At 38.7% G+C, this 23,230-nt stretch overlaps 1 protein-coding gene across 2 annotated transcripts in view; it reads right to left on the bottom strand.

Moving 5' to 3' along the window:
* The window catches only part of agbl1 (AGBL carboxypeptidase 1), an 81,649-nt gene that overhangs the window by 9,766 nt on the left and 48,653 nt on the right, over positions 1-23,230 (bottom strand). For both annotated transcript variants that reach the window (XM_026310719.1, XM_026310720.1), the window contains 9 exons: positions 22,466-22,732; positions 18,137-18,220; positions 17,874-17,954; positions 17,601-17,749; positions 15,129-15,216; positions 14,475-14,607; positions 10,106-10,259; positions 2,169-2,349; positions 288-417 (listed from right to left, as the gene is read on the bottom strand). In XM_026310719.1, the coding sequence (XP_026166504.1) occupies positions 288-417; positions 2,169-2,349; positions 10,106-10,259; positions 14,475-14,607; positions 15,129-15,216; positions 17,601-17,749; positions 17,874-17,954; positions 18,137-18,220; positions 22,466-22,732 (1,267 nt within the window). The remainder of the gene's footprint in view (positions 1-287; positions 418-2,168; positions 2,350-10,105; positions 10,260-14,474; positions 14,608-15,128; positions 15,217-17,600; positions 17,750-17,873; positions 17,955-18,136; positions 18,221-22,465; positions 22,733-23,230) is intronic.

Here is a 23,230-nt window from a genome sequence, read left to right as displayed (position 1 = left end):
AGGTTTCGTAGGGTAGGAAAGGTAAACGATGGCTCAGTTATGTTTAGGGGCCACATTATATTTTATGGCCACTTAAAGCATTAAGGAGGTGCTTAGGGTGTATGATGGATATATAAATTGTACAACTGTTACATCACAAACTGGAGTTTCAAATGTACTTTGGTTATGGAAAGATGGACTTTTTTTAAAAATGGAAATAAACACTGCATCTGAAGTCACTGTAGACCTTTCTTTATTAAACCAGAGGACAATCTTCCTTTACATAGAACAGCATATGTGTATCTCACCAGTGGAGTTTGTCCTATACTGTTGAGGTAATAGAGGAGACCCTTGGTGTGATAGATGGTTGGACTGAGGATGGAGTTTGGTTTACACCACTGGCGATTTAGATCCTCACTGTTCAGATCACAGCGATTGCTGAGAAGAAACATAGCATTTGTAAGTTCTTTTTTGAACCTATTTAGCCTCACAGTATTAAGGCATTGGTTGTTATGTTTAAAAAGTGTTTGTGACTTTAAAAATATAGTAATGCAGATTATTTGAAAAAAACAAATTAACTTGTAGTGAAAAACATCAGTAACCTCCTACAGTCTTCCCCAACAACGGTGTGTGTTTTTGTTCCTTTAAATACATATGGACATATGCTTGCATTGTGACTCAACTAATAAGCAAATTATGTATAATTTATTTCTACAGTAGTAGAAGTCAATAATACAGCAACAGTTCCCTATCAGCCTATCATGTGCATCACTTTGTATTACCCTCCGAATACAGCTGACCTATTGTTATAGTTGGAAGTAGTCTACCAGCATCTTTTGGTAAAATGTTATTACATGACTGAATACTGTCAGTTGTATAACGAACTATAAGTTTAGCTGTAACTGCTGTGTGAAGGTGCTGTCTTGCATCCACAAATACTGTCACTGTAATGGAAAAAAGAGAAATGAAAAATCCCAGGGGGTAAAATCATTAAAACATCTCTAAGATGGAATTCAATTCAATTTAAGGTTGTTTAATGTTAATTTATACATTATTGTTTTTGGATTAATAATTATTGTAAATAAATGAAAGCTAGATGTGATGCTACTACACTCCAGAAAGAATATGCTTATGTAATTAGAAAAATGAATAAAGATGCTGTCTTTCAGTCCAGCTTTGCCCAGCCACTGGGCGAAGTTTTCAATGACAGCCACTTCTTTAATCTGCCGGTGGTACATACTCAGGGGTTTGTCCTTGCATGATTCAGCTCAGTTTGTATAGCGCCAAATTACAATACAATCACTTTACATAGAAACCCAACAAATCACTTATTAGCAAACACTTGGTGACAGTGGAGAGGAAAAGCCAACCCTCTTTCCTAAAACATTCCTCGAAATGTAGATACGTCTTGTCAGGAATGTATTTGTTTGATTATATACTGATATACTTTTTGAATGAATGACATTCTACTTTGTCATACAGAAAGAGTAACACCCAGATACTACAAGGAAAGTTTGGCGGCTGTAATTTTTTAAATTTATTTATTTATTTTTTTAGGAATTCACTACATTTACTGCAAATAAAAATGACAGAAACATACACCTGTTACGTTTTGGTGGTGTGCTGAGAAGGAGTAGTGAAGGAGAGGCCTAAGACTCAAATGCAGGACAAGAAACAAGGCTTTATTCCTCTTGGAAATACCACTGCTCAGAAAAAACTTAAACCAAATATAATGGGAGTATTTTAACAGCAACAATAAAATGCACTGTAACCATCACCAATGCTTCCACACACACACACAAAGGGAAGCAGGGACCATATATAGGGAGAGATAACAAGGTAGATTCAGCACAGGTGAAGGTGATCACAGGTAATTAACATGTAAAGTAAAGTAAGAGTAAGTAAAATAAAGTAAGGGTCCCCGGCAGGAAGTCCCAAAAGGGAATCATGACAACACCTCAGTGGAAATGATCCTGTAATCTCATATATAATCTGTATGCAGTTTTATTCTATACTAAATATCACTGCATAATCATTTGGCACCAGATGTGTCTGAGAGAAATTTATTTCTAGTATCTATTTATCTGATCTACCTTCGCACTAGTTTATCATATCAACTTCTAACCTAAGTTATAACACATGTTCTGGATTTCCTGCATTCAGCAGGACTGTTCCTGCCTTCCACTCACGTGCCGTTGATGACTCCATCTGGGTTCAGCATAGGGATGATCTTGAAGATAAAAGTTTCCCTCAGACTCTGTGCCACTGGGTCATCACTGCACAGAAACTCTAGAGTGCCCTTCATCACCCAGCTGGCATTAGATTCACCAGGATGGACACGACCTGTCAGCACAATATAGGAACGATTACCTGCAGAGACAAAGAGATATCAATCTGTTATTTGAGAATAAGAGTTCATAGAGTTTCAGCATCTGTGATGAACTGGTGACCTGTCCAGGGTGTACCCCTGCTTTTCACCTGAAGAGAACTGGAAGAGGCTCCAGCAGATGCCTATCACCCTAAATAGTAATAAGCGGGTATAGATGATGGACGGATGGGATGAAGTTTCAGCATCTTCTTTACCACTCTTTTCAGGAATCATGCATGTACAATTTAGGTGAAAACTTCTAAAGTCATAGGAAAAGCTACAAAACTGCCTCTACATTGTAATCTGGTACTAGTCTACATGCCCTGTGCTCTCTGGTTTTGTTGAAAAGTGAGCATCATTCACTTACAGTGCATTCAGAAAGTATTCACAACCCCTTCACTTTTTTCAATTTTGTTATGTTGCAGCCTGATACTACAATTGTTTAATTTAATTTTTTTTCTCATTAATCTACACATCATGAGAAACTGAAGACAGAATTTTAGGAATGTCTATAAATTTATTAAGAAGGAAAAAATATGAAATGAAATTAAATATAACATTTGCATATGTATTCACTCAGGTGCCTCCCATTTCTCTTGATTGTTGCTGAGATGTTTCTACACATTGATTGGAGTCCACCTGTGGTAAAGTAAATTGACTGGACATGATTCAGAAAGGCGCACACCTCTCTATTGAAGGCCTCACAGCTGGCAATTCATATCAGAGCAAAAACTAAGCCATGAGGTCAAAAGAACTGCCTGCAGAGCTCAGAGACTGGACTCTTGATAAGCACAGAGCTGGGGAAGGCTACAAAAAAAATTCTGCTGCACTGAAGATTCCCAGGAGCACAGTGGTCTACATAATACTGACATGGAAGATGTTTGGCACAACCAGGAGTTGTGCAAGAGCTGGTCCCCCAGCTAAACTAATTGCGGGAGAAGAGACTTAGTAAGAGAGGTCACCAAGAACCCGATGGTCACAGTGACTGAGCTCCAGAGATCCTGTGTGGAGATGGAACAAAGTTCCAGAAGGACAACCATCACTGCAGCCCTCCACTGATCTGGGCTTTATGGCAAAGTGGCTAGACGGAAGCCTCTCCTCAGTACAAAACACATGAAAGCCCACTTGGAGTTTGTAAAAAAAAAATCACCTGAAGGACTATGAGGAACAAGATTCTCTGGTCTGATTGAACTGTTTAGTCTCAATACTAAACGTTATGTTTGGAGCTAACCAGGCACCTCTCATCAGCTACCCAATACCAATTGGGATGGTATTGAAGCATGATGGTGGCAGCATCATGCTGTGGGGATATTTTTCAGCAGCAGGGACTGGGAGACTGGTCAGGGTTGAGGGAAAGCTGAGAGGAGCAAAGTACAGAGATATCCTCAATAAAAACCTGTTACCCAGCGCTCAGAACCTCAGACTGGGCCAAAGGTTTATGTTCCAAAATGACAATGACCCTAAGCACACAGCCAAGACAACACAGGAGTAGCTTAGGAACAACTCTGTGACTGTCCTAGAGTGGCTCAGCCAGATCCCTGACCTGAACCCTGTTGAACATCTCTGGACAGACCTGAAAATGGCTGTCCACTGAGGATCCCCATCCAACCTGCCTGAGCTTGAGAGGATTTGCAAAGAAAAATTGAGGAAAATCCCCCAATCCAAGTGTGCAAAGCTTGACGTGTCATACCCAAAAAGACTCGAGGCTGTTATTGCTGCCAAAGGTTGCTGCCAAAAGTACTGAATAAAGGGTCTGAATACTTATGTAAATGTGATATTTCAGCTTTTTAATTTTCATAAATTTACAGACATTCCTAAAATTCTGTCGCTTTGTGATTATATGGTACTGAGTGTAGATTAATGGGAAAAAAAACAATGTATTTAAACAATTGTATTATCAAGCAGCAACATAACAAAATTGAAAAAAGTGAAGGACGTCTAAATACTTTATGAATGTGCTTGTATCTTGATCAAGTCTTTAATCAAAGCTGTTGATATTTCCTCTCCACCATTCACAACAACCTATTAGGCTCTATCAGTGATAGTGACAGCTGGCCAATTATGTCAGCTAGAAGAGGTCATGAGTGATCATTCAAATGTTGTGCAGGAGTCATAATTAATATTTCTGGCTGTCAACGATTACAGTTTAAATGCTGCATAGACAGAAATAGCATGGATGGAGAGTGTGTGATCAGTCAGGGTTGTGTGAGCTAAAAAGCAATCTGGTGCCTAGCAGATGTTTAGGAAAATGGTATTGTGTCTGAACGATCAACATGTGCTTCATCTCTCAAAAGGTCTAAAGGATTTCAGTATTCTAATGTGTAGAAGACACAAGAGTTTATTTTTTCATTTGTCTTAATTTTGATCAGTAATGATGAAGGTTGTACTCATCAACTTATGTTTGGAGATCTGGGAACATGGTGACCCTACTACCAATAAGTCTGATAAGACCTATTTTCAACCAGTCTGAACAGCTTTTTTCAACCAACTTTTATCACCACACTGCAAGATCTACACAATTAATTTGATAAGTAGGTTACTATAATCCTTTCTGTCTACAGCACTTTGTATTCAAGTGTTTGCTATTAAATAGCAAATTATGACCACTAAACATAATCGTTTTTGAGAATTTTCAAATATATTTACCACTTCTGGTTTTGGATACATGTTTCCTACACTACACTTGCAGGCAGTCAATGGTTTTGCTAGGAAGTCAGTTAGCACACTCTTGAAACTTGGTTGAGGTACGTAGTAATGCTACATTACAATTGCATAGTAATGCAATTCAAGATGAAGGTTAAAGCTTTGCTGATCAGCTCACAACATGAGTTCAAGGTGGTGGCACAGTATGTTTCTGACAGGAAGTTTTTCTGTGAAAATGAATGGAAACCAATGGTTATCTGGAGCAAAATATGCATCAACACTATTTATGTTTCCACTGTTCACCTACAGTGTAAACGTTAATTAGTGTTAAGTTAACATTGGCATTTTGCTATGTGTAAACCTGTAAAACACAGTAATGTAGTGTGTAAATTGTGGTGTAAATGCACTGATGGGTGTGCTTCAATCCCACCTGCTCAGCGGCCCAGTTTCCTTGCCAACATCACGTTGCCATCAGTTCACTAGCTCCTACAGCTCAGTGATCCAGCAGATGGGTCATTCTATATTACTGCTGGCCCACAGCCAGATGAGGGCCATTACCATTGGCTAATAGAGCTACTGAGGTCTATTATAATTTGGTTATAAAGATAATGAAGCCTGATACTATACAAGTCTTGGAACGTTTACTGCAAATAGTCAGTAGTGTGATGCATTGCTTCTTGTCATAACTGCCTTTATTATCCATATATCTTTAAAAAACTCAGTTCAATATCTGAGATTTAGCCAGTGTTGTTGCTCATAATTCTTCCTCTCTTTAGTATTAAGTGATATATATATATATATATATATATATATATATATATATATATATATATAATATTGTTTGATGCAGGTGATATTAGCCACATCCTGCTCCCACCTATATGTGTTACTCCTGTATACTTTCCTGTCATAATCATTTTGGGTAATTTGTTACAGGCCTGTCTCTGCTTGGAAAGTGTCTTTGCCTCAATTTCACACCAGAAAAGACAGGAATTAAATTGTCGTCTTGCAATGACGAATAAAACATTTCACTGACAATGTGGCAAACATGACAAAAAATAACTGCAAACAATTCCAAGGAGATACCAAAGCTAAACATACAGCAAACAGGGATTTAAGTTGAGTATATCAGTGTGCTCAAGTGGTGAGTTTAAGATCTACAGAACAATACAACATGAACCCTCAGATAAATAAATGGAATGTTCCCATCTGGGGAGCAGATCACCTGTGTAGAGTTTGTTAAACAATCAGAGAACTCTGGCATGACGATCTCAGGTTACAGGTCACTAAAAGACATACCCAGACCTGCTTGGTACACTGTGAGCTGCTTCATTAAGTTCATTTTTGACTCAGCACAGAAAGACACATAGATGGAAGGGCAAGAGAGAGTGTGACAGAGAACATCCATAAAGAAATGGAAGAGAGAAGTGAAAAAGCTGGTTATAGACAAAAAAAAAATGTGAGAGAGAGCACAGTGTGTTACAGAAAACCCACCCTAGCCCAGCTTCAGCAACCTAGAGGCCATGCCTGTCCTGCTAAATATGGCTATGTTTGATAATTAAAAGCTTTCAGGGATGAGCTGTGATTGCACTGGAAGCTTTTTTAAATCAGACACAAGGAATGAGGCAGGAAGCATGCTGTTTTGTCTAACTCACCCCCATGAAGAAAAGCTTGTATGTCCAAGGAACACACCAAAGATAACAAGCTCAAGCAAGTATTTTAACACAATCTGGGAATATATACTGTAGATTCCCTGATATTCCTAATATGTCATAATGAACTCAAATTAAATTCAAATTAAAGGTGCACTCTGCATGATAAAGTTATGGTACTGCTCTAAACCCACTGACATGGTGGGCTGCAATTACACCTGATTAGCATATTCATTTGCATACACAGGAGGAAGACTGGAGCTGATTCACTGCTGGTACTTGAGGCCTTGTTTGTACTCCAGTTTGGGTTGTTTGTTTCACTCACACGCAGGCGTGTGCATGCACGTGCGCACGCACACACACATATTTGTTCATTCCTCGTGGGAAATTTACATTGACTTAACATTCATTTTCTGGAGGTTTATCCTAACCTTATGTTAACTATTACTTGCATGACCTCAGCGCTAACTCTATCCTTAAACTAAATGATCTAAAATCAGTGATTTCCATAGGGGGGCGCCAACATTTGGGAGCTATTCCAGAAAGCAGGTTTAGTGAGCTGTTTAACCTCAAGTTGAGGGAAGCTCAGAGTTTTCTTTTCCAGAAACATAGGTCATATAAACTTCAGTCAGTTACCATGAAAGTAACCTGCTCGCTGGCAGGTTTTCTTCAAAAACATTCTGAGTTTCTATATCTCCTCCCTCTTGTCAAGTCTGCAGAGGCTGTCAGACAGGCTGTTTCATTTCTTCATTCATAAAGTTCATATAGAAACTCTGATCAGAGTGCATTCATTTTCAGAAGTTTGTGATGGGAGAAGCAGAGAAAAATCATGATTAGAGGGTAGACGATAATTTGCCTTTGTTGACATAATTGATTTTATTAGTCAGTCAGTGTAAGGACAGCAATCTCTCCACACATGTACAGCATGGATTTATTCCCAGTTCAGAATAAAATTTATAGACAACACAGTTTTTATTACATTGGCACTCTGTGGATAGGCCTATTAGAAAAACTATCATTTTGTTAATCAGATCACCTCATGTCAGGCCATAAGATATATTAGAGCTACAAGAGAAGATTTTTTTTTATTTTTCAAGGAATGAAAGCCACTGCATGCTGAAATAAAACTACTGAATAATGCTTAATTTCTTTTGTCAAATATGCTTCAACCTAATTAAGTTAGCTATTACAGTAGGCCTATGCCTTGCCTGTGTGCATGATGTTCTTGTATTTAATTTTGAGCTTGTGCTTTTGTATAGTTTTTAGAACACAAGAATTTTAGCTACCACCTGTGTGAAAAACGTCTGCCTTTTTCCCCTGTTGCCTTGTCGAATCATATCTGAGCTGCACAGCTCACAGTTAGCTGAACTAACTCAGTTCATCAGTTCAGAATTCAAGGTTAAGTTCAGAGTTAAACCTGCTTTGTGCAATAGGCCTCTGGTCCTCACTGTCCCAACAATATGAGCGTGTAAAGAGATTCTGGTCTCCACAACATAAGTAATACCAGGTGAAAACCCTCGCAGGAACTGGGAGAACATGCAAACTTCACACAGCAAAGCTTCTGCCATGTTTCAAACAAACCTGAATAAAATGAGGTTCTAAAGTATTTAATATTTAAGCCACTATTTGCTGAATTGTCCTATTACCTCTGTCAAAAATCTTTGAACCCTTTGTTTTATGTTACTGTTCAATGTATTCATACAGTTTTCCTGTCTTTTGTATACCTGTAGCTTAATATGTTATGCAGCATGCCTTCTGTCCAAGTAAAATTAGGGAGACGAATAAAGTGATTTCATTTGATTCGATGACTGCTCAGCAAAAGTGTTGTTCTCTGGTCCAGGATCACACTCTCAAAGCTGACTCCCAGCTGCAAATGAAGACTAAGGTCATGAACAATTATATCCAGAAGGCCCATGAGATTGGATTTATGATACTCTCATCATCCATAATAGAGGCAGATTTTTTTCTACATGGGCAACAAGGATGGCTCCTTCAGGCCGAGTGTTTATTGTTACGAACTGAATGAGACCACTGTTCAGAACCACCTCTTGCTGTCCTTGGTTCTTCTTGTCTTCTGTGTTGGAATGTTTCCAGGAGACCTGGTCTTCCTAAAGTTGGACTCACAAATTCCCAATCACCTGGTCAGCATCAGGGAAGGGGATGAGTGGAAGATGGCATTTAACACCCTAAACTGACATAATAATAATAATGATAAAGATAATAATGTCTTTCAACCTCATAATGTGCCTGCTTTCTTCCAGAACCTTCTAAACGATGTCCTCCAAGATGTAATCTGGAACTTGGCCTTTGTATACTATCTTGTACACTATCTTTATCTATGCCCATTCTCTGGCAGTGCACATCCTCCTGGTGTGCCCCGCAGGGAAGCAGCTTTTCATTAAACCTGGAGAACAATGAGTTCCATTTTACAACTGTGTGTTTCCTTGGTTTTGTCATTATTCAAGGTAAGGTCCAAATGGTCCTCGACCAGGTTTACAAAGCTATCAAGAACTGGCTAGGGTCAAGAAGCAGCTTGAGCAAGAAACAGTTCCTGAGCTTTGACAACTTTTACTGCCATTTCATCTGAAACTATCTGAATCAGAAACTATAGCTCCCTTGCCATTACCTCCATCAAAACATGGTTCCAGTGTAACCCCCGGGCTGAGGAGGCATTGCATCACTTCAAGAAGCAATTCCATTGGTATTTGGTGGTGGAGGCAGACTCTGGGGTAGGGACAGTCCTTTCACAGTGGTCAGTGGCGGACCAGAACGATGCACTCATGTGCCTTCTTCTTCAACTGCCCCCCACTGAGCACAACTGCAACTTTGCAACAGGGGAATCTGACAGTTATTGAGTCATTGAAATTATTTTAACTGACTGATTCATGTAAACAGAATCAATCAGAGGTAATCAAAAACCCATGAGAATGATCTGTTCATATGAATGGTATATACACTTCCTAAGAAGTTTATAGCTCTTACTAAACCACTACAATTCAGTCATTGTTTCATATTAGAACACTTGAGCATCAGTGATGAAATCAAGCAGTTAATTTCAGTTCCTGGAATGCTCACTGAGTTGGCAGGAAAATGACAAAATGAAATGGCTTAATTATGATGCACAAATGCCTGGCGTATGATAGCAGCAACAGTGGTAGGGAATAATATTATGCTAATGTGGATATGCTATGATACATCTCATATGGTTTTCTCCTAAACAAATTATTTCTTCATATTTCCTGCTGCTAAGCATCACTAGCTTTCAATTAAGTGCAGAAAAATAAACAAAGCATAGGATATTTGTCTCTGTCAGGACAGATGACTGCTTTTTGTCTTGTCTGCTCATGCACATACCTCTACACTCACCGCACACACACATGCACGCATACACACATTGCAGTAAGAGTTTGCACACATATACCATTTATTCTAGTTCATAACACACGCACACAGCAGTACTCACGTAGTTCGTGCACATCTTTCCAGCTCCTGCTGGCAGGGCAGGCAGTGATGGTGACCACTGGACAAGAATTTCCAGCCAAAGTGGCACAAAGACTCTGTTGCTGGAAAAACACTTTGGCAGGATCCACTGATTTCTCCAGAATGTTCAGATGAGCCTGCCGGACACAATGAATATACATGTGTGCGGAGCAGACTGATTTATATATCAACACTATTTCCAAAGAAGATTATATAATCTCATTGCATTTGGAAAGAAATATAATGCATTATGTTTTTTTTGCATTTAGGAAGCATTTATATTAAACATGTCTACAAAAAAATGTTCTCTGACAAAATATTTCCTTTATATATTTCCTTTACCATTTATAATAATGTTTGGTCAATATTTTTCTTTAAGCGTTCTTTCTTCTTTGTATTATTATTATCATTATTAATATGATTGTTGTATTTATCCTCTTTTAAAACAGTTTTAGCCTAAAAAACACAGTTAACTTAAGTTCTATGAGCTTAGAAGAAAATAGTGAGATTTAATTTATAACTGATGTCCAGTTACATTAGCACCTTTTATTTATTTTATCATTAGGTTTCAATGTCTTTTGTATTTGTCTTGAGGCAGAACGAACTGGCCAAAATTGACCCAGCGGATTCCCAGTCTGAGAAACCAGTCAGCAGTGCTTCCCTCCATGAGGCGTGGTTCCAGCAAGGAGCCTTGCTCGGGGAGCACAATCATACACTGCTCAGTCTAATCAGGAATTGGCAATGCAAATGACTCAAATCATGGATCACATGCAGAAGCTAATCATTCAGCTCTCAGCCACAGTTTCTGCTGCTTCGCCTCTGGTGTCTCCACTGCCAAACCCTGCTCCTGAGCCGTCTCACCCGCCCCGTCTCAGATCCGGACCCTTACCACAGTGACCCTAGGACCTGTCAAGGATTCTTGCTTCAATGCTCATATGTCTTCAAGATGCGCCCCAGAGCCTACCCAACAGATAAGTACAAAATTTTTATTGTGGGATTATTACGGGGTAGAGCGCTCAATTGGGCGGAGGCTGAGTCATCATCCTGACCACTAACTAGTTTAAAAATAGACCAGTTCATCAAGATATTCCGGCAGCTAGGTGGATCCTGCGGCAACAGTGTAGTGGAGTATTCGATAGATTTCAAAATTGTGGCAGCAGACACGGAGTGGGTTGAGTTGGTGCGAACTCTTTAGAAAGAATGGAATATTGGAACAACTGAAAGATGAACTAATCTGCTGGGACAACGCTCTCGATTTAGATTCTTTTGTTCAACTAGCCATCCGATTGGATAGCTGGCTTCGGGGAGCCAGCCAGGCTCGGGTTTCCCTGGTTCCATCATCCTCTCCCACAGGGTCTCCCACAGGTCTCCCACAGGTCTCCCACAGGTCCCTGCCGACTCCCCACTCTCCTCCAACAAATCCAGAGGAGCAAATGCAGTTGGGTTGCCACCACTCCTCGGGGCTCAGACTGGCGTCGGCACTTGGGTTTATGCCTGTATTGCAGTGAGTTGGGCTATTTTATTAGATCCTGTTTGCTATGGCCAAAAGGGTTCTGGACCGATCGGTTATCCTCAGGTTTTTGTTGTCAGCCATCCTCTTAGTTAACCAGCAAACATTTCGCCTGTCTGCTTTGGCTTACTCAGGGGTGGATGACAATTTTCTGGCACGTCAACTCCCTATTACTCTCTGTCCATTAGCCTCACCCCTGAGAGCAGATGCATTGGATGGCCACGTGCTTGCACGCTTCACCCAAGTCACTGTTCCAGCATCCCTGAATGTTACAACAACCTGGCACAGGTCTTCAACAAAAATAGGGCCCTTTCCCTACCACATCACCGGCTCTGTGATTGCGCCATCTACCACCTCCCCAGCGCTGTGTTAACATCCAGCAGACTTTACAGTCTGTCGCACCGAGCGAAAGAGTCAATGGAAAAGTATATCAAGGATTCAGTCTCATCCAGTATCATCCGCCCCTCATCTTCTCCAGTCGGTTCCGGGTTCTTTGTCGCAAAGAAGGACCAGACCTTACGATCGTGTATAGATTACATCAATGCAATGCAATCAATGCCATCACAGTGCATCCCCTTGCTTTGCTCACATTGGCCTTCGAGTTGCTATAGAGAGCCACGGTATTCACCAAATTAGACTTCCACGACGCTTACCACCAGATTCGCAATTGGGAGGGGGAATGAATGGAAGACAGCTTTTAAAACACCACTGGAGCATTTTGAGTATTTCTTGATGACTTTCAGTCTCACAAACGCCCCCACTGTCTTTCAGGCATTCATCAATGACGTATTTGGACAATATCCTGATATTTTTGCGGACGTTGCAGGAACACCAGGAACAAGTGAGATGGGTGCTGCATCATCTGCTGGAGAACAGATTGTTTATAAAGGCAGAGAAATGTGAGTTTCACTGCAGTTCGCTTCCATTTCTCAATCTCATTATTGAGGGTAGCACGGTGCAAGCCAACCCGGGAAAGGTGTGTGCGGTGGCCGAGTAGCTGCGACCTACGAACCAATGCAAAGTCCAACCAATCCTAGGGTTTGCTAATTTCTACCGCCACTTCATTAGGAGCTTCAGCGGTGCCGCCCAGCCCCTAACTAGGGTCACATTTTCCAAAACCCCATTCATTTGGTCTCCAGAGGCAGAAAGCGCCCCTCACGTCAGTCCCTATCATCATGCAACCAGACCCACAGTGCCAGTTTGTAGTTGAGGTGGCATGGTGGGCTCTTTTTTATCTGGCTGTTGGAGAAAGTGTGATATGCAGAAGAAAAAGTCCATAAAAGTGAAAAAAATGAAACGTGTTGCACTGAACATTCAAGTCACTGCATGCTTTATAAGACACTTCTATGGTATACATACAGACAGTTGATAGAGAAAAAGAAGAGTGTCTCACACAAGAGAGCATGTTTGCTTTTTGTTCACCTCATGATGCCTACTGCTACCTCCATCTCTGGCAGTAGAATTACAATGTACGGCTGGAAAGAAATCCAAATAATCAGAATTACAATATTGGCTTCAGGAAATCAGCTTTATAATCAATGTGTTCTTACCACTTCACTGATTTTCCAATTACATTTGTATACCAGCATGTGTGCCTGAAGCCTAGGTATAGGAGATACAGTATATACACATAAAATCTTTAAACATCAACATCTGAAAGGAACCTCATCTACAGTATGCAGTGACATCAGTTCAGTAAACTTGCAGATCAAAATAAAATAAAGGTTACTGCCTGGGCATGTGCAATAAAGTGAAATTGTTGGTTTATTATGACATTTTATTATTATGTGATAGAAAGTTGCAGAGAGATGGAGAGGAATTGTAGGGAAATAGAGAGGCAAGGACATGCAACATCCGTGGTTCAAGTTTAGGATGCTACAAGTAATTTTCTATTATGTTACAGATAATGGAAGCATTTTACACAGCAGTGTGTATACTACACAAGACTGTTGAATGTAACAAATCATACAAATATAACATAAATCTATAAATTATATCATCACGTACAGTGTGTTATCCTTTATATTGATGTTACTGTAATGTTGGGGGCAGTTAGACCTCAGTCAAGACAAGCAGAACGAGGCTAAGCTGAACCTGTTTTGTGATATAAGCCCCTAGAGTGTACTGCATCTTTTCAGACTCAAGTCATGCCATCACTCTATAGAATCTACACACTAGAAGTGAGCCTTTAGTATCCAGTATGCATAGGCAGTGGTGGAAGAAGTACACAGATAAAAATACTTTAAATACAGTTAGATAGTTCAAACTGAGGAATCAGGCCTGTTCAAAGGGTCACAAATAAACCAGCGAGGTCATCAAATAATTTGTGGAAAAAGGAAAAAACATCCTGATATTAAAAGCGAAAGTGAAAAAATCCTGTTTTAATTAATGTTGTAAAGTTGTTTCGATCATTAACAGTTATTTTCATGTGTGGAACCACTGAAACATTTAAGGACTTGCATGAGCAGGGATCGCAGCGAGACACTGCTTTGTTGCAACAGAACCCCAAAACAAAAAGGGTGAGTTCAGTCTTTCACAATGTGTCAGCTTTTATAAGATTACTCTGTCTTTTTAAATAACCAGACAAATGTAGTGTACAAAAAGAAAAATATGTTTTCTCTGAGTTGGAGGGCAACATGACTTTACGTTACGGTATATGTGAGTAGTACACATGATGTAAACATGAGCCAACAATGGACTTTTTTGTTTCACACTTGTTCATTTAAAATTATATAAAAAGTTTATAATACATACAAACTCAAAGGTTTGTGATAACTTTAGTATGAATGAAGCGTGAATTCAGAGGGAGCAGGGAAGAGAACAGCATTAATATAAAAACTACCTTTAAAGCAGAGTATGTGTAGGGATAATGGTAGGCCAGGTAGCAGACATCCTCATTGTGTTTGAAGTTGATGGTAAACGTCAGAGTGTAAAAGGTTGTTCTCCTTCTGCCTTGAACTGGACAAAAGTGGTTTCTAGAAAATAAAATAGAGAAAATAGGAAAAACAATGTTACATGTGTGTAAAAAAAAATCTACTCTAGTAGAGTCTGCAAGGCTCTGTCATTTGTACTCGGTGTCATTCTTGAGTATCTGGCTATGTGTTTTACAACACCGTTACGTCTACTACACTTTGGGAGCCTCTGGTAACTCTGACATAACTGTCTCTTTAATCTCTTTCAGGTGAATCACTATTTTGATGACTCATATGTCATATCATTCAGTTATGACTATTTTGTTTCTTTGTGTGTGCTGAAGATTAGAACAGTTTTCAGAAACGTATATAAGTGGTTGAAGTTGTTTAAGCACTATGGTTGGCATTGTGTACTTTTTACTTTCTATAAAATCATATATTTCTAAGGACATAGTCTCTTTCAGCAGTTTAATGAAGTTGTTCTCTATTTGATGGGCTTTCCAGCTTCTATTTATATGTAATGGTATTTGGTCTTTTAATGAAGAAAGAAGCAGATAATAATCTCTTGTGTATTTCATTCATACCTGAAATAGCAAATCTCAGTTCCAGTCCTGACCCAGTGGGGTCTACCTTCCAGAGCTTCTCTTACTGAGTACAGCACTGGTTGCATTCCTGCAGTACACAAACACACACACACATACACACACAGTGAGCCAGCCACATGGACCAGACATGGTGTCATGGTAGTAAACTGAAAAATGTAGGAATTGTAGGGAAAATGTCTTAAAAGTCTACAGGGGTGTATGTTGATGCTGGTCTATGCTGGGTGTTTCTATGATGTAAGAACGTACATAAAGTAATTTATGTATATTTATTACTGCTTACTTTACAGGGACGGTATAGAGCATTGACCAGTGCCACATACTGTACAATATTACTTAAAAACTTATAATGCACATCCTGAAATTAGACTATATATAAGTATCTGAAAGTATCTAACAAACAACAAACTTACACAAAAAAAGAACAACATTATAATTGAGGCAAGCATCAGAATTTTCATGAATATATTTCTGATGACATTTTAAAATCTGTTTCAGCATGCAATTTTGTACTTTAACTAGCTGAATTAAAAGCTGGTATGATAGATAGGTTGACATGCTCCCCACCCCAGACTGAGACAAGGACCTGTTTAAGTCAAATGTCTTTCTACATGTCAACTTAACATACTTTTAAAAGACCCTGACCTGAATACAGCTGTGAATCCTAGTGGTGACCAGTGCAAGCACACATGCAAACACACATACACACACACATATTGATGGAGATGGAGCCACAACGCAAGGCACTGACCTAACATTTGAGAACAATTTGCTCTTGCGTGAAACAACTTCGATATGTTGACAGGAGACGCTGGGGATTGACCTGCCATCCCTAAGCAACAGTCTATTTATATTTAGTCCTGGGCCTGGAAAAGGTAAAGATCCGTGATTCTTGTTGAATGAAACATTAAATCTCCCAAGGTTAAAAATAGATAGCTAATGACTTTCTACCCTGTCAGCGCATTACAAGCTTTCAGAACTTTACTGAACAATGGGATACAGACTATTTTGGAAGAGCAACCCTTTCTTCTAATTATTCACTTCTTCCTGAAATGAAACCTTTGTAATTTGTACAAGGGGTATTGTATGAATCAATGTGTACTACAAGAACTGACATTACTACTGGCATGAAAGTGTCATGTTTACTTGTAATAGATGGTTAACTATGGTCAGACCCACAGCTGAGCCTGTCAAGCTGTCTTCAGGAAAGTGGAGAAAAAGAGCCAAAAAATGTCTGCTCCATTGACTCATAGAGTAAAATAGACCTTTTAGCCTATATGAAGACCACACATTATTGAAAGAAATAAAGTGAACCTCATTGTTCATCATCAAGACCCAGGACTTAAACGTCTTCACAAAGTATATTATGAATAATTGCCTATTCTGGTGTAATCTTAAGTATATTGTTGTGTGTCTACATGACAAACTCTGATTCACCAATCCATCTGGCAGGCATTGACTTTCATATATATCCCTCTTTTTTTCTGTTCTATCTTCAATGCTCAACTCACTTTGAGTTTAGTTAAGAGAGAGGACCCATATGCACACCAGAATGGGAGGTAGCATCTCTTTTATAACAAAGGAGGAGTTGAAAAAGGTGAGGGAAATTCAGGATTGATGACACGAAATGATGGACCAGAAACAACACAAACCTTACACAGAAACATAACAAACCTGACACATGACACAAGAGGCAATTGCATGTTTAGCTAATTAACAGGTGTCATCTATTTCCTCTTAGTATCTACAACTTAGTGTGTCACTAGTATGTTCTCGTGTTTCTAAATTTGTGTTTCTGCTCAGCATGGTGATTTTAACATTGCACATGCTACTCTGTTTTCTGTGACTGTGCATCTGAGTTTAGCATGAAAATAAAGGAAGTAAAAAAGTTTTTAACTACAATAAGTAAGTCACAACAAGTCATACAAGCCTTTCAAATGTGCTGTGATGTAATACACAATACATGTGTATTGCATTTGTCTTTTGAGTCCTGTATGTTCACGTTTTGTGAAACTGGTAAAATTATATTACCTATTTGTAATTTCAATTAACAACATACCCATGTATGGATTCAGGATACAGTGTAATTTTTGGATGACTTAGGTACCAGTAAAATATGTACTGTGGAAGAAAACAAGACTATGGCTACAAGGCAGCCCAAGTACACCAGACATTTTCTCGTCATGACAGAAAGTACACACTAAGAAAGTGTGATGATGAATCAGCGCCCTCGGAGGGTAAAAGTTTATAGTTTATCACACAACATTACACTTACATTTCATTGCAATTGAGAGATGTATTTTCTCTCAGACGCTTTAATTACTACCAACTAATTAAAGTTGTGACTGAGTGAGTACAGACTGAAACAGTAACTAACAAAGTTATAGTCTGCTAATATCAACTGTTTCAGTCATAAAATATGGCGCACACACACACACACAAAGCCCTTCTCACCATAGTTGAATTGGCTGTTGCTCTTCTCACAGTTGATAATATTAAAACGGTATGGGACGTCTGCCTCCATGTTACTGACTTCAAAGTAAAACCACTGGCTGTGCTGGAAACAGTTTGCATCTGCATTCAATATAAGGTCATACTCATATCTACACAAGAAAAGAGAAGAAAAGAGAAAAATGACACTGCTATGGTTTCTCCAGAAATCAGTGTTTGATCCAATTCAATTACATTTTTGATCTTGTGCTTATATTTGTTTTTCTGTGTGCATACCTGCGGACCTGAACAGCCTTCCGCAAGTTCCCACTTTCAAACTTGGAGAAAAACCATAAGGAATCAGCTGGAGGCTGAAAGCTGCCAGTCAGAAAACAGAAAGATGAATTGTACAGTAGATTATTTCATTCCTGTTTTAACACTAAGATTAAAATATTGTCAAAATTACATTTAACGACAAAGAATTTTAAACCAATCTTGCAAATCAGATAGCTTAATAAATAGCTGTGCCATGTTTTTGTGTATATGTATTGTTTACCTACCTGTTGTCTTCCAGGTCAAACACTACCTGGTTGATAAGGTCATCAGTATTCAGGAAACGCTGAATATCTTCAAACACTTTCTGCCTGGTAAAGACAACCGTATGTAGGTATACAAATATTATCACTGCTTTTAAGAACAGTTAATAACACAAAGCTGCTAAATATTTGATTAATTTGGGACAGTCCTGATAAGAATTAATACATATGGTGTACTTTACTTTAGTGTACTTTAACTGATAACATAAAGACCCAATATTCTAATAAAAATGCTGTTGACAAATTAAAGCATGATTCAACTGTTTATTTGAGTTTGTAAACTGACAAGTGAGTGATGAGTTCCAAGGAGCTGGCAACATAATTAGATTACTTTAGAGTGAAATTCAATCATTTACATTATAAATGTCAGTATCTGTTGGCCTCTTGACAATGCTGTTAATGTTTGAGAAGCAGCATTAAAAAGTGCCATATATACTATACACACACAAATCCACACACACTCTTCGAATATATAAATAGATAATTATAATGCCATATAATGCCATATTTTGCTGCAGTCTCAAATACACTGTATTGCTGCCACTAAAGTTAAATCACCAACTGTGGATTAATTCACTAATTAAAATTGATGCTAACAAATGTAGTCTTCACTGCTATGTTTGATAAGATTACCAACTTACCGGTTTTATTAATTAAAAAAAGAGAAACAGTAATAATATTACAGTGTGTATTACATTTCTGTGCTTGATGGCATCACTGTAGTTTCGCGCCGCTGTGCTATGATGACCCTGCCCACGTTTAGGTGGTAATCAATTGTAGCCTAATGGAAAATGACCAAAACCGAGTTGACTCTAGTAGAGTAGAGCTGAGTAGTGCTAAAACTGTGTAATGGGGCATAAGGGGCAAATAGAGCAGGGTCAGTTATTCAAATTGAATAGAGAAAACCCCCGAAATTCATTGGGGGGAATTTTGGGCTAATTGGGCAAATGATAATATGGACACATTTCTTTCAAGAACACACCAGTTGTTTTAGAAAGGCCTGAAATTGAAGTGTTTAACCAATTTATTGGACCACCAAGCATAAACAAAAGAAAACACAAATATTTTAGAAACCTGTGACTAACCTTTTTAAAAATAAAATGTTATTTATTAGCTTCATCATTTTGAACAGAAATAAGGAAATTCAAATTGAATTAATTTCAATTAATCTGACATATTAGACTTTTCTCAAAAGTAAAAAATGAATCATGTGTAACATTAACCCATGTTAATAAAATGTTTTTTTTCCCATTAAGGAATTAGAGTAAATAAGTGTAACTGTGCATCTGAATAAAAAAATACAGTAATAATGTGCTAATGATTTTTTATTCCTTTCTTATAAAATGATCAATTTCAAAATTCATGGATAACAACAATAATTACATTTTAGTATCAGAAATACTATTGTGACTGAAGTGCATGCACACACTGGTGGATTAACCACTGCGGAAACATAAATTTTGGTAATCACCAAAACTGTAAGTTTAAAGCAACTGTGGCACAAACCTTACATTATGACTGGTGGTCTAATAAATTTATTAAGCACTGTACTTTGAGCTATGCAGGATCGATCCATTTCATGTATTTTTGTGTTCTTGAGTGTGTCATGACAACAAAAGAAAGGTTATGTTTTGGGTTAATCCACGCTCAAAACAATTATGGAAATTATCTGTGCTTCAACAGGCCCAGGCCCCACTTATTTAAGTTAACTTGTTTGACATTAATTTACATTTATGATAATATGGTTTTACAAACAAAATGGTGCTGCTGATGGCAGCCACGGTACTTTACTCTCTAGCACTGTGTGTTTTCTGCTGCCCCTGGACAGTCTTCTCCTAATACTTTTCACCCAGTTTACACTGATGCAGAGACCTTTTCACAAAAATTGTGGTTGGAGGTACAGCTGTTCTTTATGGAGGTTGCCGGAGGTGCCAAAGTGAGAAGCATCTGTACCTACCTCATATAAAATGTCACACCACCATCAAAGCTATATTTATAGTTATAGTTAAATCCTTGCACTCCTATTGCACTAGTTCACAGATTGTATACATTGCATATAAAGAAATGTGTCTTTTTTTATTTTGCTTTCTTTTAACTTTTATGTTAATTTTTGTACATAGAAAACTTGGTGAACTAGAGTCAAATTAATTGTTTGTGTAGACAAACTTGGCCATTAAGCTGATTCTGATTCTCATTGTTATTGTGTTCATTAATTTGGATGACTTATTGCAATGTGACCACTGACCACTGATACTACCTCTACTTTGTTAACACCCGGCACCAACTCTGAATAACCTGGTCTTATTTACTGCTGGTAGTCAGTGAATAAAATGTACGACTTAAATTTGAATCTGATGCTAAAAACAAACAAACAAAATAACAAAAAATAAAACAGTGGCACTCATGATCAGCAACAATCAGCAATGAAACGAAGAGGGACACATTAAAATGCAAAGCACAACATGGAGAGTATCAGACATATCTTCTGCTCACAGACCTCTCTGTATCTTATTAGTTATCATCAGCCTGTTCAGTTAGACACCTATAAAAAGGATAATTCCTCCTTATAAAAGGATAATTCCTCCTATATTCCTCCTTGTATATAGGTATTACATATAATTACTGCATGTTGTGTACATGGTTTGTCTAAATAAACAGTACTGGCTGCACGTGTATCAGAACATTCCAGCATTTATTCATCTGATTTATATCTGCCTATCAACCTCTAGGGAGCTGTTCAGGTCTTGGTGTGTTTACATAAAGACACATAGAGACTAAAGGGAAGTTAGTGGACAAAGCAGAGAGAAGATACAAAGAGGGAAGGAGTAAAGAAAGAAATAGACTCGCAGAGACCAATTTAAACAAGATACAGCTACAGAATAAGGCTATCATGGCTGTCATATCTGCCTTAGAAGGGGATAATGGTGTAATAAAAAAACAGATGGGGAAATAATGGAATGTGACAGGGAGACTGAGAAAGACTGCAGGGATACGAGAAGAGAGTAATGAGTGAAAGGAAAATGATTAGGGCAGGTGTCTGGATAAGAATCAGAGCAGGATAGCTAAAAAAGAAAAGTGTTTGGAGGGAGCAATCAAATGTGATGATGACAGAAAGTCTGATCCTCAGCTTCTGTCTTTAGTCAGGCTCAGGAAGAGGAGATTGCCATTGGATTGTCAGTAACAATGCCCCTACCAGTCTTGTACTCCCACTGTGGGGCCACAACCAAACCAGTGCAGGCCACAAAAAAAATTCAAACTCCTCATATGGAGAGTAGTAACAAATACAATTCATACTTAATGTAATTTTTAATTACATTTTTGTAGATGGAGATGCTGAATCAGGTTGCTGAATCAAATCCTGTCTTAAACACATACATGTAATGCAACAGTTTGATTTTTGACTCATTGATGTCACAGACACAAGCAGAGTCAGTTTTCAGTACTTTGAGAATAACTGTATGATGACCGTTTATGACGAGATTCGAAAGGTGAGGCCGCTTAGTATGGCAGAGGAAGGGAACAAAGGGAGACAGAGCTTAAGGGCTGGTCAGCGCACTCGGAGTACTGGTCCGGGGTGAAGTGGAAAAGAGCAGACTGATTGAGGGGAAAGGGGTGAGTACAGGCTCTAGCGTTGCTTCAGAATACACAGAACAGGTCACAATATAAACTCCACAGAACTTAGACTCAGTGACACCAATTTCTCCACTATGTTCCTTAGACTAAAGGCAGGAAAATGCCAGGAGAGATGCTTGATTGCAGATAGTTCATAAAACAGGTCAGACTAAAAGGCTATTATACTCAGGCAAATGTACCAACAGGGGCCAGCAGAATCAGAGGTCAAAAGGAAGGGATGCAGGCTTGAATCAAGGAAGGAATCAGGATCTGAAACTTTGGGTTAGAAGGCGGAAAGAACTGCACATGGCAATCTGGCAATTAGTGAAAGGAGACCACAGCTTAAGCAGGCTGAGAGGCAGTGATAATAGGATACATGTGCAGGTGATGAAAATATCTATGACTCTGACAATATATTTAATAATGCAATGAAATTGTGGACTTTACCTCTCACATTTTATATTGACATCCAGAAAACAACACCGATTAGTTTGCAACAATAAGATACAGCTATTCTTCCTGTTTGATTCAGCTATTTCATAACTGCTGTAGACAACCAGCAAAGTGATGGAAAGATTTTAAGTGTACAGTTTTCTATTCTTAAACCCATTTCAATGTTCATGTACGTACAGTACATGAAATACTTTTGTGATGCTGAGTAATAAAAGAATAATGGTGTACCTCTGTATGTTGGGTTTGCGTGGGGCCATGGGTTCATGTTCTGGTGGTGGGAGGTGACCCCAGAAATCAGGGAATGCCACGATGTTGAACCCTGGAATAGATTTGGTTCTGGCAGCCATGGTTCGGTACAGCTTGGGCTCATGATGGGGAATACAGGCTCTATGTACCTCCAATAATCTGTCTATCGTGGTATGCTGGTAGGATTCTTCTGTTCCTTTCTCCTCATCATCCTGCTCGTGACCTCTTTGACCTGAGGAGGCTTCTCCCCTTAGAGAAGAAAACAAGAATAACTTCAGAAGCATCAAAAATCAAAGTGTCAAATACTATGAAACTGCTAGATTGGATCAGTTAGTGTGACATTCCTGCTGGAACACAGAGCGGCAGTAGGACAGAGAAAGGTTTCTGACACCGGGATAAAGGACACACCACACTACATTTATTTAAAGCCTGTACACTCACAGGTCACCTTTGCAGCTGCAGCAACAACCATCAAATCACATACAATATTCTTCTCTATTTTTCTATATTTGCATCAGTCTTTTCTGCGACCCTTTGCAAATATATCACCAAGACCTAGAAAAATGACATACTGTAAAAATGTAACACAAATATGAAATGCTTGGGGCTGCCTGGTCGGATATTCTTTCAGATATTTCTAAAACTCTTTCTGTGTGGAAGATTTGAAAGGCCCAAATAAGTAGAAGTCAAACATAGAATAAGAAATGCAGTACATATGGTAGAATCCAGGTGGATTTCATCATTATT

The sequence above is a fragment of the Mastacembelus armatus genome, chromosome 6, assembly GCF_900324485.2.
Source record: "Mastacembelus armatus chromosome 6, fMasArm1.2, whole genome shotgun sequence".
Lineage (NCBI taxonomy): Eukaryota > Metazoa > Chordata > Actinopteri > Synbranchiformes > Mastacembelidae > Mastacembelus > Mastacembelus armatus.
The sequence above is the reverse complement of the archived record's forward strand: the minus strand, read 5'-3'. Positions and strand labels throughout refer to the sequence as shown.